Genomic DNA, 15,274 nt, shown 5'->3' on the forward strand with positions numbered 1-15,274 from the left:
AAGTTCAGTTTTATAAGGGACATTAACAAATTCCATGGTTTAAATTACAGATTAACAAAGGGTTCATGAGCTCAAATTAAGTTATTCTGTTTAAAATCAATCACCGAGACTGTCATTCTGCTTATTGCTTTGACTTCCTAACAAAGGTTTAAATGAGGACTTTATGTGCAAGCAAAGAACATCAAGAGATCTGCTCTTTTTCAGACCTGCGTGGGCTGGAGGGGCAAACGTTTAGGCTATTAACGTAATTAGAATGAGGAATGCATTTTTCCAGAAAAAAAAAATCTTCACACAAAAAAATGCAATTAATCTATTAACTGGGGGAAAACAGTGAGGAATGAAAGGTGGGGTACATTTAGAAAGCACTAGATTCACTGATACCAGAGCCATTCTGGAGACGCCAGGCAGGAAATCTGGAATTCCTCTAACTCTTCAGTGGCAGGCACCAGATTTGGGGAGAAGGGTCCAGAAAGGCTGTTTTGTCTTTGCTGGCAAAATGCACTCAGATGTGGTTTTGCAGAAAAGCATTTTTCCTTTGTCACTCAACCTCATGTTGGGTCACCACTCCAGTGCTGAGCAGCTCCCTGATGGCCCTGTCATCGTATCGGAGGACCTCCTTCAGGATGTGCGTCGTGTGCTGCCCGAGAAGGGGAGGCGGCCTGGCCTCTGACATCTTGAACTTACTGTATCTCACAGCTGGGCCTGTCAGAGCAGGAGGAAAGCAGGAAGCCTGTTAATGACTAACCCTCGGAAATTCATTACCCAAGCAGCCTGGGGTGTTTCCAATGAATGCCAAGAATATCACTGCCCATTACACCCTTGCAGATGGACGATCGTTTTGGAAAGAAACGTATTTATGCATGTGGCTTTCCTTGACTTTGCTTTAGACAACTGTGCAGTGGTCATCCACCATCCTGGGGGCTTCACGGATGTGCCTGCTGTGTGCCAGGCCTGTCGCAAAGACTCGCAGGGGTAAGTCACTCAGCTGAACTGGCTTTCTGGGTCCCAGAGAACAGTGGCACAGGTACATAGTGTCTCTCTGAAAATCTGACCCCAGATGAAGGTAACCCAAGTGTTTACCACTCAGCATCCAGTGTAAAGTTCCAAGATTTAGTTCAACAGAATGCAGATGAACTAAACCTCAGCCAGACTCTGGGTGAAGCATTTAGGTGGTAGAAGAGGTTACGGGTGCAAGCTTCACTGTCAGAGAGACTTCTGTTTGGGTATCAGCTCTTTCACTTTCAAGAAGAGCTGTCTTGGACAAATTATATAACTTCTCTGAGCCTCATGTTCCACAACTAAACTGGGTATGATAATGTTTACCATACAATCTTGATGAAAGGGTTTACATGATGTAATGAACAGAAAGCACGAAGTAAGCATCCCCTAATCCATATAATGCACAAAACCTGCCAGCCACTATGATGACAAAAGCTGCCCCCATCACCTTCCTTGACACTTGCAGTGCAATGGGAAATGGATATGTACTGCCAGCTCTTTGCTGAGCACTAAGCCACCACAAACAGCATAATTAAAGCAAGGATTTCAACAACTGCTGAGAATGGATTTTATCATCCTCATTCATTTTTTTCCCCAACTTTTTGGCTCCACCATGCAGTATGTGGGATCTTAGTTCCCTGACCAGGGATTGAACCCATGCCCTCTGCAGTGGGAGCTCAGAGACTTAACCACTGGACTACCAGGGAAGTCCCTCATCCTAACTCTTCACATAATGACACTAAAGTCCCAAATGCTAAGGTTTTGTTCAAGGTCGTGGACTTCACCAGTGGCTCAGCTGGTAAAGAACCAGCTTGCCAATACAGGAAATGCAAGAGATGGGGGTTTGATCCCTGGGTCGAGAAGATCCCCTGGAGAAGGAAATGGCAACCCGCTCCAGTATTCTTGCCTGGAAAATTCCATGGACAGAGGAGCCTGGTGGACGACAGTCCATGACATCACAAAGAAGTGGACACGACTGATCACAGCACGCACACACTTACACATGGCTAATAACTAATAGCAACAGGATGCAAATCCACATCCACCTGAACCATCTCACACTGAAGGCCATGTACTTTCCAGAACCTTAGCAGCCTCATCTTCTCACTCTTTCATGCTTGATGGACACTGAGGAACATGCTGTTTCAACAGATTTTACCTTTGCTGCCTATTCAATAAATGATATTTATGTTGGCTGTCCCTTACATCTCACTTGATGAGCCTTCGGGAAAACAAATTAGAGAGTCACAGGAAGACTACAGAACAGTACATTTCCATCTCATAAAGATTTTTCCAGTCTCCTCTGGATTTGGGGAGCCCATAGGAAGAACAGATAAAACCCAAGCACATGTGGGTAACAGAATGTCAGTCAATAAAGCAGAAATGTGCCTTAGGATCTAGGAGAATTCCATTCAGAAAAGATAATGGCGAGGAAGCCATTGTTGATGGAGAGAGGACACAGACCTCCTAAAACCATCAAGTGGCACATTTGGGTCACATATAACATCCACACCGGATAAATGGCAATTCCAACTGATATCCAAAGTTTTCCTTCTCTGAAGCTCAGGGAAATTCTTTTTTCTTTTTTCCTTCTCATACTTCCTTTCAAATGCTCCAGTGCATGACTGTTTTCTCTCATAGGTTGGTCCCTTTTCAAGAAGGAACCATACAGATTGGGAGATGGTGTCCCCTATGCTCCCGAGAAAGCTGATATCTAGTGTTTTAGGGATGTGTGCCATTTTGACATTAACCATAGTTTTCATCTAAAACTTGTCTTTCAAAAGAAGAGCTCTGCCAAAAAACACAGACTTAAGTCAATGTCACGTGGCTTTTTTCCTAAAACAATCAACTGGGAAATAGTCATTTGACTCTTGAAGAATCTGGGATAAAACAGGGTTACCATTTATCACTACTGCTCCCAGTGCCAGGAGCATTAGCAGTGGTAACTACTGTTTCCTAAGAACCTAGGCTGTGCTGGCCACTGTGCCAAAGGCCACACATCAGCTCCTATATATCCTCACAGCAATCCTGTATGGATACTGATGGAGATTTAAGGTAAAAGGGTTAAAGTAAGGATCCAGGTTAGGCTATGAGAATAACTTGCCAAACATCACACAGCTAGGAAGTATCAGTTTCCAAGTCCAGGTATGTTAGGTTCAGGAACTTGGACTTTTGTTTAAAAAAAAAAAAAGAATTAATTGAGGCGAAATTCACATAAGATCCACTATTTTCAAGTGAACTGTTTTGTGACATTTAGTACATTTGCAATCCTGTGCGACCATCACCTCTATCAAGTTCCAAAATATTTCCATCGCTCCCACTAAAACCCTCATCCTTTAAGCAGTTTCTCTCAGTTCTCCCCTTTCCCCACCCCATGGCAACCTCTAACTTCTTTCCATCTCTATGGATTATTCTGGGTATTCCATATCAATGAAACCATACAATATGCGGCCTTTACTGTCTGCCATCCTTCACTTATTATGTTTTTGAGACTCATCTACTTTGGAGTATTGTGCTATTGTCGCATAGAACTTGGATTTTTAACTCCCAGCAAGGATTCTATGAGGGAATTTTTCAGGTCCAGCCGTAGGAAAGGGCTGGTCAACTTGTGTCACCCTCCATCACTTGTGTCACTCCTATCCTTTCCTGGGAGTTTCCAGATCGACACTGAACACTATGCTAACAGTTTAGGATGAAGGGCATGTAACACCTTGCACAAAAATATCTTAAAGAATTTAGGTTGGTGGGATGGTATTACTTGGTAATTTTTAGACTTGCTAGGATAAAGACACCTGGAGGATATGATATATTTGGAAAGCTTAGGCTTCTTTAAACAAATACATGTTACTAAGTAAGCCATATCGCAGTTGACGAAATTGTATATACTTTTCCATATGCCCCTTCAGAAACCAGGTATTTTGCATATGATTGATTTTAGAAAGATTCTGAAGCTGAGATTTGTCCATGTAATAGTATCAAAGTATGGTATAGTTACCTGAACTGTACTGGCAGTTTTCCAATTGCAATTTCTCAAAAATTCCTTAAATACAGTAGTGCCCCCTTATCTGTGGGGGATACTTTCCAGGACCCCACATGGATCCCTAAAATCACAGATGATGCTGAACCCTATGTATACTTTTTTCTTATCCATACAACCATATGACAAAGTTTAATTCACAAATGAAGCACAGTAAGTGAACCGCTATAACTACTGTTAACATAGAACATGATATGACAATACACTGTAATAAAAGTGACATGAAAGTGGTCTCTCTCAAAATATCTTACTATGCATATTTGATTTCTTTTCCAACTTAACTAAGCATCTATGATGCACTGTGGCCTTAACTTTTGTGGACTGAAATGTGACAGCAAAACTACCAAGAATTTCTTTTTCCTTCTTCACAGTTTCACAGATAGAAGATTTGCTCTTACTATAGGTTTTAGCAACCTCAGCATACAGTTAATTCTTCTTTCCTTAATAAGCTGAGAACTTTCACCTTCTCACTCAAAAGAAGTTCTTTACGACTTCTCTCTGGCATACCTAAATGGCCAGCATCACTACTCTTGTGCTTTGGTGCCATTACAAAGTAAAAGAAGAATAACTTTGACACTGATGGACAATCAGTCTGATAAACTAGATGGCTACTAAGTGGCTAACGAATGAATACGCTGGACAAAGAGATAATTCAAGAGACAGAAGGGGATGACAGGAGATTTTATCACTCTTCTCAGAACAGTACACAATTAAAAATGTATGGATTATTTGTTTCTAGAATTTTCTAATATTTTCAGACCATGGTTGACCACATGTAACTGAAACCTTGGAAAGTGAACCCATGGATAAGGAGGACAGGGGTGCTACTGTTTTGTTTGGCCATGTAGTTTATGAAAAAACAAAAATGTACAGCCCCTTAAAGTATACATCTGTATGTGAAACAGGACAAATAAAGTGATATATCCAGATCCCAAAGAAAGTGATATTTCCCTGAGTCAATTGAAATCTGTTCTTGAAACCCTGTGCAATGATCCTATGTGCCTGGGACATTCCTCAGTCTAGGCTTTGCACAAAATATATTCTTCAAATGTATTTGTTTCAAGAAGTAGAACATGTTTGACATAATTATTTATATCTAAGGTCCAGAAAGAATGAATAATCTGATTTTCCATTTAAAAAAAAGATGAGCAGATAAGTCACATGTTCTTAAATTACTTTTTGGCAAAGCAACGTCTACATTCGCATATGCTTTCAAACACTTGAAAGCTGTGTGATCCTGAGAATTCTTAAACGTCCCTGAGTCTCAGTCCATAGATTTCTCAAATGAGGTTGGCAATACCTATGCAGGATTGGTTTGAGCATTTGGGGAATATAATGTGGGTGATACTCAATATCAGTAATAATCAGAGAGTGTGGAGATAATGATATACAACTTTGTTTACAAAACTAGTCAATCTTATAGATATTTCAGTATGTGTTTAAGAAGTCTGTGACCAGAGGTAGTAGAAAATGGTACAATACTTCTGGAAGGAAAATTTTCAACTTGATATCAAGAGTTTTAAGTGTTCACATACTTGAATGGAGAAATCCTACTTTAATAAAAAAAATTTTTTCCCTATGAATGTAATCAAGAATGTTAACCAATGTGATAGGCAAGGATCTACACAAATTTCTAAATCTAATATTCAATACCCCCTTTTGTGTGGGATTCTGTATTTAAAAAAAAAAGAAACTTTTTCATCTGTTCTTAGCTTCCAAAGTGTACCTTATTAAGAGCAGGTGTTTAGCAATCATTCTCTCATGTACTGTCCTCATAGGTCTATCCCAAACCGCTTCCTTCCAGATAAAGAGGTCAAATAGTTGTAATATTGATAAAATTAGGAAAATATGCTCCAAACTTGGGCACATGTACATGCTAAGTCACTTCAGTAGTGTCTGACTCAGTGTGACTCTATGAACTTCAGCCTGTCAGGCTCCTCTGTCCATGGGATTCTCCAGGCAAGAATACTGGAGTGGGTTGCCATTTCCTTTGGCACTGGTCAAATAAATTACAGTACATATAAATGATGGCAAATCATTGTAATTTCAAGTGCTGTATTTTGGGACTTTGAATATATATGTTGCCTTCACTCTCCCCTGATAAACCATTGAAGTAAAGGTATAGAAGTTAAACAAACAAACATAAAACTTCATATGAGTGAAAAGGATGGGAGGGAGCATCACTAGTGCATGAGATATTTCAACAAATTTAAGAATGACACCAATGGGATCATGTTGATGGGGAAAGAGGTCGAGAAAGCTGAAGCACAGGATATTCTACAAGGACACTGAGAGGAAGTGGATGCCAATTGGTCCATTTCACTTCCCCAAGAGTCTTTCTAAAGACTCTTTTAAAATTTTTTAAATATTTATTTTTTAAAATTTTTGACCACACTATAGGCAGCTTGTGGGATCTTAGTTCCTCAACCAGGGACCAAACCGAAACCCTTGGCAGTGAAAGCGCCAAGTCTTAACCACTTGACAACCATCAAATTTCCAAGCCTCTTTTCTTAAAAATCAATGGTTAAGAGAGAGACAGATCTTAGAATAGAAGTAGGACAAAAGCTGAAAGATCAAATGTTGCAATATGTATTAGTCTCACTAATTTTTACTAAAAACTAGAAGAAAGTGAAGCTCGCTTTCAAATTTCTAAATGGCAGTGATGTTAAACCTAGAATTGTGTGTGCATGTGTTATAGCCACGCGTTTTGGGAAACAAACTCACTCAGAAGGACAATGCAGGTAATGGAGTGCAGTTTATTACACCGGCGGGCCCAAGGCCGAGTCTCCTCTTAGCCAAGGACCCCGACCAGCATTTGTGAAAATCTCTTATACCCCAGGTGTACGTGTCCGAACTCACCATCCCAAACTCCTTGAGACTTACATAAACAAAGGAAGGGTAAATATAATCACAATAATTTCATCATTTAGGTGTTATGTGTTCAAACAGTTAAACAATTGGCCAATAATTAATAAGCCCGAGGTTACACTCCGATAGGTACAGAAAAATTTACGGCTTGTCCAGAGACAGGGGTGATTAGTGTATGTTTTCTCTTAGGCGATGAGTAACCTGGATACGATCTTCAAGGTTCCCCTGTCCGGAGGGGGTCTTATCCTTCTATTGTCGTTTCCACAGGCACCAAGCACAGAGTTCAGAGTCCATTAGAGAGGTGGCCGAGCATGATCAGCATGAACAGGCCTAAGATGGAGTCCAGGCCCTATGAATTCCTTCTTCACATGCATGCTAAGTTACTTCAGTCATGTCTAGCTCTTTGCAAAACTATGGACCGTAGCCCGCCAGGCTCCTCTGCCCATGGGAATCTTCAGGCGAGAATACTGGAGTGGGTTGCCATGCCCTCCTCCAGGGGATCTTCCCGACCCAGGCATTGAACCAGTGTCTCTTAGTCTCCTGCATTGGCAGGCAGGTTCTCTACCATGAGTGCCACTTGGGAAGCTCTAAACCTAGAATTGTATACCTAGACAAATGGTTAATCAAATACGAAGGTATTTTCAAACTGCCAAAGATTAAGTTTACTAAGTATGTTTCTTCTTCTTTTCTTTTTTTTTTTTAAATATTTATTTTATTTATCTATTTGGTTGTGCTGGGTCTTACTTGCAGCACACGGGCTTAGTTGTTCCGTGGCATGTTGCCCTTAGTTTCCAGACCAGGGATTGAACCCACATCCCCTGCATTGGAAGGCAGAGTCTTAACCACTGGACCACCAGGGAAGTCCCAAAGCTGAGCTATTAATATTAAAACAAAAGCTATTAACATTAAAAGAAAGAAGACTCCAGGCAGTGCGAACAGGCTTGATGTCCAAGAACTGAAAAAAGTTGCAGTGTGGATAGAATATTATTTGGTAGTTTCTAGATGAAGTTGGAAGGACAGGCACAGGGATTTACAGGCTATGGTAGTAAAGTGCATCTTATTCTGAGTTCACTGGGAAGCAGCTGGGGCTTTAAGCAGAGCAGTGACAAGACTTCAGTACTCCTATAGCTGGGCAGAGAGTGCAATAAAATGAGCTTGGAGGCTGTTCTGGGGATATTGGAGGAGATGGTGGTGGCCTACACTAGGATGGTGCCTACAGAATTTGAGAAAAGTGGATGTATTTGAGAGCTTTTCTCCTGATAGAATGAGAGGGCTTGCTGATGGAGTGCAAGACCCAAGGTAGCTGGGGAGGGAGAAGATCAAAGGAAAACTCCTGTTTCTGAATTGAATAACTGGTGGGCCATTTACCTGATGGCGAACTTCCCTGGTGGCTCAGATGGTAAAGCATTGGTAAAGCGTCTTCCTACAATGCCGGAGACCGGGGTTCAATCCCTGGGTCGGGAAGATCTCCTGGAGAAGGAAATGGCAACCCACTCCAGTATTCTTGCCTGGAAAATTCCGTGGACAGAGAAGCCTGGTAGGCTACAGTCCATGGGGTCGCAAAGAGTCAGACATGACTGAGCGACTTCATTTTTTTTTTCTTACCTGATGAGAAAGGCTGAATGGATTCATGGGCAAACCTGGTTAGAAGCATAAGTCAAATTCTCTTTTTCTTTTCTTCACTGTTTTTTTGGCCGCCCCCTGAGGCATGTGGGATCTCAGTTCCCTGAGCAGGGACTGAACCTGCACGCGCTGCCCTGGAAGGCAGAGTCTTAACCGCTGGACAGTCTGGGAAGTCCCAGAAGTCAAATTCGTTTTTGAAAATGCTGTTTGAGATGCCAATGAGATATCCAAGGAGAGAAGCCTTTAACTACACAAGTCCATTTCCTACTCCAGGGGATCTACCTGACCAGGGACAGAACCTGCTTCGCCTGCATCTCCTACATTACAGGAGAATTCTTTACTCACTGAGCCACCAGGGAAGCCCATTGAAAATGTTGTTTGAGATGCCAATGAGGTATCCAAGGAGAGAAGCCTTTAGCTATGCAAGTCTGGAATTCAGGGAAGAATTTGGGCCAGGATACGTAAATTTAGAGGTCATTTCCATCTAAATGTCTTCATTCCAAAGCAATATATTTCCAAGGCAGTTGTATTCATTCCAACCTCTCTGATGCTGAGGGTTTCAATCAGTTGTTTAGGCAGGCTTTTCTATTATCTAAGTTCTATATCAAAAATCTATTGCATCAAAATGTTTGACGTCCAAAGGAAACAAATTTAATGAATGAAAAATTAACCTGTATAGCTCATAAGTTTGGAAATAAATGCATTTCTTGCAATGAGAAATTCTTGGCCTTAAATAGACACATCTCCATTGACCTGAGAGTAGGAATTAGGGCAGTTTTACTTTTAAAAGAAATGTGGACTCTGTGCCCCACAGAAAGAGGCAGAGAAAGAAATGCAGAGCTCTCTAAGACTGAGTCATAGCCATGTAGGGATTAATGAAGCTGTGGGTGTTTTTCCTCTGCATTGATAAAGGCAATCAAACTGAAAAATGCTCGGGAAAAATGCACACCACAGCGGTCTCCAGAACATCAGTGGTACCAAACCTGGAACCCCAAGTCCTGTCTTGTGAGGAGCCTACTTAAGCCTACTTACTCTAACAGTTGGAGGTCAAAGCCCTTACCAGGAAGAGGACTGGGTGGCATGGCTTGTGGGTTAGACCCACCTCTCCAAGAGGACAGTGTGTGAACTGCCCTTGGGCCCCTCATGGACAGTACAGCTGATTCTAGGAAAGTGACAATGCCTTTGACCTCAACTTCTGCCCCTTCCTGGGAGGCTGAACTAATAAGCCAGCCAGAGGCTGACAAAATTCAGAGTTAGAAGAGGAGGAATCTGCCCCAGGCTCTAGTCATAAATGATGACATCTGGCATCCACAACCTCTATTTAGTGAGAACTTACTGTATGCCAGGCCTGGGGCTATATTTGTTATCTACATGGCATCCTCACGATGACCTTAGATAGGGTTTATGGTTTTTTTTTTTTGCATTTATTACTGCCTTTTATCCTTATATCACAGAAGAGGTGCATGGAGCTCAGAGAGGTTATGAAATGTGTAAAGGGCACACAGCAGACACACTTATAGATGTGCTGACTTCATAATCATTGCTTTCGAGGAGTGACACAGTAAGGAGGTTACGAGTGAGGCTAGGGAGCCAGAGGGTCTAGGTTGACATCCTTGTTCTGTCGTGAACTGAGTTAGTCTCATTGGGTAATTTACTTCATCACCTGTGCCTCAGTGTTTCTCCGTGAAATGGGGATGATAAAGGTCTCTACAATCTAAAGTTGTGAGGATTTTAAAACTTCTTAGAACAGAACCAGGCACACAGTAAGCCCTCAGTACACACCACCTGCTGCTGTTACCTTTCCTTCTTTGCTGCAGTGCTGACCTCAGCAACCCGGATTCCTCAGGTAGAGGCCTTGTCACCAGTTCATTTCAGTCCCAGACTTCCCAGAATATGAACAAGTGAACTTCATTTTAGATTCGTGACGGCAAGCTGGGGACAAAAGTCTTAACTTTTAAAACTCTTTAATAATCAAGGATAAGATTATTTAAAGGAAAAGGAAAAAGGAGGAACTCTTTTTTTAAAAAAATAAATTCTATTCTTCATTTTAATTAAGGAGAGTTTTGTTTAGTTTTCAAATATTAATTCTTTGTGTAATTTTTATTTTATATTGGAGTATAGTTGATTAACAATGTTGTGTTAGTTTCAAGTGTACAACAAAGTGAATTAATCATACATGTACACGTATCTATTCTTTTTCAAATTCATTTCCCATTTGGGTTATTATAGAACACTGAGCAGAGTTCCCTGTGCTATACGGAAGGAAACTTTTTTTAAGCACATGGGACATAACAAGCACTTTTCAAATAAATAGGTAGGGAGATAAGTATGTTTTCCTTTTCCTACAGATAGCAAAAGGGAGGCTAAGGGAGGTTGAATGTACCAAGTCACCAGATAAGTACAGACTCACTATATCGGACAGCATCATAATGCACACCAGAAACTAACTTTTTACTAGATATGTTAAAAGGAACTTTGGAAACATGAGACTTATTTACTTACTCAACAAACACTTCCTATGCGCCAAACACTGTCATATGTGCTTTGCACATTTGATTCATTCAGCCCTTAGGATACGGTCAGAAGGTCATGGTCCCCATTTTACAAATCGGGAAAACTGAGCGACACAGCAGGGAAGTCACTGTGCTAAATGGGTCGCAGAGCTAAAAGGAGCCAGGATTTAAAGCCAGAGAGACTTGCTCCAAATCCTGAACCTTTGCCAACAGGCCATGCTGTTTCCCAGTAAAAAGAAAAAAGCAAAAAAGAGAATTATCTAAGTTGAAAAATAAACTCACGGGTCTTGGAGTAAAACATGCCAGGGACAGTTTCAGATTTCATCTTCTGACAGTCTATGCCCTCTGTCTTTCTAGATCACAGTGCTATCAGATTTTTTATGCAATATGTACTCATTACTACCTCATCTTTTCACATGAATTTGTCATAGACCACCTATTTCCTTGTAGGAGGTCCTGGAAACATAGCCCCATGAATATATTCTAATTCCTCATGTTTCTGAGCCAGGCAGTGCTCTCCAAATCTTTCTTCCCTACCCGGCCAGAAAGGAATGAAGCCTTCACTGTCTTCTCTGTGGAAAGTTATCTGGTTGAAGGCGCAGGGAAGGCCCAGTTCCTGGTGTGCCAGAAAATTCCTCCGACTAGCCCTGTGTTGTGTTTTCCATCTGTGGTTTGAGGCCCTTCAGTAATAAGACCCTGACTATTTCATCTCGTCTCCTCTTAGATACCTTCCACGCCTCTCTGAGGCTAAGAACGGAATCTACCCATTCCATGCAAACATCACAAGCTACTTTAACTACACACAGCATTCGAGCTACATTTCTATAATCCAGACCAACTTAATAATGTAAACAGTTGCAGGAAGCAGAGGTAGCCAAAAACATGTGGGAAACCATAATGAATATTCAAGTAATGGGAACATAATATCACATCATCATGAGGGAAGGGACCTCAACATTCCTTTTTTTTTCCAGAACTCAATGCACCTCACATCTCCATGATGTATTTCTAAAGCAATGAAACCACATATTGCTCAACTTCACAGAAAACTGGCCAAGGATCAACACTAAGGGTTAAATTCATTAACATAGCTGGCCAGTCCAATCATGATGGAAGCAAGAATGAATACAATTAAAACTAAATGTGTGGGTCTTTTCATCTGTTGTGTTTTTTTAATGTCTGATATGGGTGTCAACTTTTTTAAAAAATCAAGAATACTTAAAAGCAAACATCTGTTTTATAATATATGAAATGCTATATCAAAAGTTTTTATTTTGACTTCTTTGGCCCATTGCTAAGATACATGCTGTAGATATCATTTAATCTTCAAGGCTTACTAGCGCAATAAGAAGCCAAATTTCATTTTTCTGAAAATAATGATAGCTCCAGTACCAAGTTATTTCACAATTTCCCCTCCACTGCTTGAACTCATCATCATAACAATAACAATATTTTTTATATGGCGCCTCTCAGCCATAGCATCCAAGGCGCCAAATGGAGCCATACAGTTAGAACACATTAAACCCATTAGATGTGAGATAAAAACAGATAAAGCCATTTCAACTAGCATGGAATGGTGGAAAAAAGCCATAGAGAATAAAAATGGCTCTGGATATCTTGAACAGAAGGACTCAATCGATGACACTGCTTATGTGGTCAGGCATCCCAGAAACTCCAGGCAACATGTGGTGTGTACCACCAACTAGGATGAGTCACCCATCTTACCCAGAGTTCAGAGGCACCATGGATCACTACTGCTGTAACAGAATTTATTTTGGGACTCTATAAAGATAGCTAAAGTCCCACTACCTATGAGGTAAGATTATGTTTTCAACTCTCTGTGGTTCTGTGGTTGTCATCATTGTTCAGATGCCCAGATTCCTTGTTCTAGGACCATGACAGTGTGAGATGTCCTGATCTCTTTGATGCTGAGTGAGGTCATGTGTTGGCCAACAAACTGTGAATAGGAGGGATATGTATGCCCCACCTCCAGGTCAGAACACTCAATTGCTGACATAAGACTATCCCGGTCTCTCTGGTATAACAGCTCGGCAATGTGTGAGATAGTGACTGCCCACCAGGCATTGCAAACCATGATGGACATGGGATATTAGCAGGGAATCTACTTGCATTATTTTAAACTGGTATTATTCAGGAATTGTCACTACACTATATGACAATTATATATGACATAGCCTATGGAGACTGATTCTATGTCTCAATTTTAATACAGAGCCTTATTTGCCTGGACCAGAGCAGAGACTCATTCATCTAGTCCCTCAGCACTCCTTTCAAAAGTATTCAGTTCAGATGTTCCAAATACTTCTAAACTCTCATTTTGTGTGGAGTCAATTTTGACCAGTGAAATGATGAGAACAGCTATTATTTATTGAGTACTTACACGCGTTAGGCATTTGGTGGAATGCTTTTCATATATTACCTTGTTTGATAGACTGAATGACTTTAAAAAGTAGGATGCTTATTATACCATTTTATCAACAAAGGAAAGTGGGGTTAAGTAACGTTATCAAAATGACACAGCCAGTCAACTAAAGAATTCTGTTAGAATTTAGGCTGGCTAAATACAAAGTGCATGCTCGTTAACACTAGGATATATTTCCTCTCTGCATAATGTGGGAGAAAATCTGTTCTCATATCAGTGGCTGAATAAATACCATTCTTTGGCAGATGGTGTTATAAAGCAGTACTGTATTATAAATACTTATATATTTCATGATTGCTAATCCATTAAGGCATTTATCTTTCATTTGAAAAAGAAAGAGGGTAACTTGTATTTGATTTATCTATCTTGTTCCAACCCACTGAAATGTCATAGTAGATTATCCATTTCCTGCTGGAAAAAATATATGGCCCATAAGGAAATGCTATTCATATTCATTAGCAAACACGCCATCTCCCCTCAAAGTGAGCTACCCAAACTTTCAGCTAAGGTCTCAGAAAAACATCAGGCTTGAAGAAACTCCCCCCGGAATGATTTTTTCCAACATTTGTGTTTGCTTCTAATTATTTTCTACACTTCTGAAAACGCTAGGAAGGGTGAAGAAACACCTTGTTGACAATGTGCTCTTTGCCAAAATAATCAATCCTCCAGCTTCTCTCGCCTTCTAAAATTCTAATATTCAATACAAGCTCTTTGGGCACATTCCCAAGATTTTGTTTGGTTCGACTTCACCATGGAAAACAAAATTGGTTCAGCTGAAGTCTGTAGCCAGAACATTTTAAGCTTCATAGACCTTCAAAGTGGTGACCTTCTCCTCACCTCCTCTGCTTCTGCGCTCCATTAAGGAAAATACCGGAAGAAGTTTCCAGGCAGAGCAGCCAGATTGCATTTCAGTTCAGTTTTGAGAGGAGGAACTGAACAGAGCTAGAGCAGGTGGTTACTTATGGCTCTTCCCTCAAATGAGCTTTGAAAAGTTCTTCTGTAAACCTTGGAAAGTCTTCTGTAATTTAATAAAAATTGCTGCACTTTTTAACCTTTTATCTTAAAGGAATCAGTCATATCAACAATATTCTTGTCTTTTCCAAGTCTCTGAGAGCACACAAATCACAATCACAGTCCAAGCAAATAACGGATCAAGAAAATTAGGTCCTCAAATCTGCTGCTGAGAAGACGAGTTGCTCAGGATTTATTGAAAGCCTTGATGTTAGCTTTTCTCATTCATTTTCCCTCTGTAGTCCAGATGGGAAGATTTTAGGCAAAGCAAAGGTCCTTTCCCTCTATGTCCCTATTTCCATTTTGGCATCACCAGCCTCTCAGGTGGCTCAATGGTAAAGATCCTTCCTGCCAATGCAGGAGACATGGGTTCATACCCTGGGTTGGGAAGATGCCCTGGAGAAGGGAATGTATTCTTTCCTGAGAAGTCCCCTGGACAGAGAAGCCTGGTGGGCTATAGTCCATGAGGTCACAAAGAGTGGGATACAACTTAGCGACTAAACAACAGCCTCCCAATAACAACATCCCAATTCTCAGTCTTGCCTTTGAGACATTGCTACCCCACAAGTCCTGTCTCTGAACTATCCCTCACACCTCCCCACACTTTTGATCTTTTCTGCCACCTCCTTGGTCCAAAGCACTCTGAAATAGAAGGACCACTTGTCCAATCTTTTCCCTCAGCTGTTCCCTCCAGGCAACCTGCACTCATTCTGCCCTGGACTGGAAGCTGTGTGAGTCCTTGTGCCCTCCTAGAATGCATATCAGTTTGGTGACCCTCAA

The 15,274-nt window shown here is 40.9% G+C and overlaps 1 protein-coding gene across 3 annotated transcripts in view; it reads right to left on the reverse strand.

The window, feature by feature from the left end:
• Positions 1–296: 296 nt before the first annotated feature.
• The window catches only part of SUGCT (succinyl-CoA:glutarate-CoA transferase), a 714,763-nt gene continuing 699,785 nt past the window's right edge, over positions 297–15,274 (reverse strand). For all 3 annotated transcript variants that reach the window (XR_014067752.1, XM_081537409.1, XM_081537406.1), the window contains one exon: positions 297–702. Coding sequence is in view for 2 of the 3 variants with exons in the window: in XM_081537409.1 (XP_081393535.1) it covers positions 539–702 (164 nt within the window). In the remaining variant the exon portion in view is untranslated. The remainder of the gene's footprint in view (positions 703–15,274) is intronic.

This window comes from Giraffa tippelskirchi, chromosome 10 (genome assembly GCF_054371585.1).
Source record: "Giraffa tippelskirchi isolate mGirTip1 chromosome 10, T2T-mGirTip1v1.2.pri, whole genome shotgun sequence".
Taxonomy (NCBI): domain Eukaryota; kingdom Metazoa; phylum Chordata; class Mammalia; order Artiodactyla; family Giraffidae; genus Giraffa; species Giraffa tippelskirchi.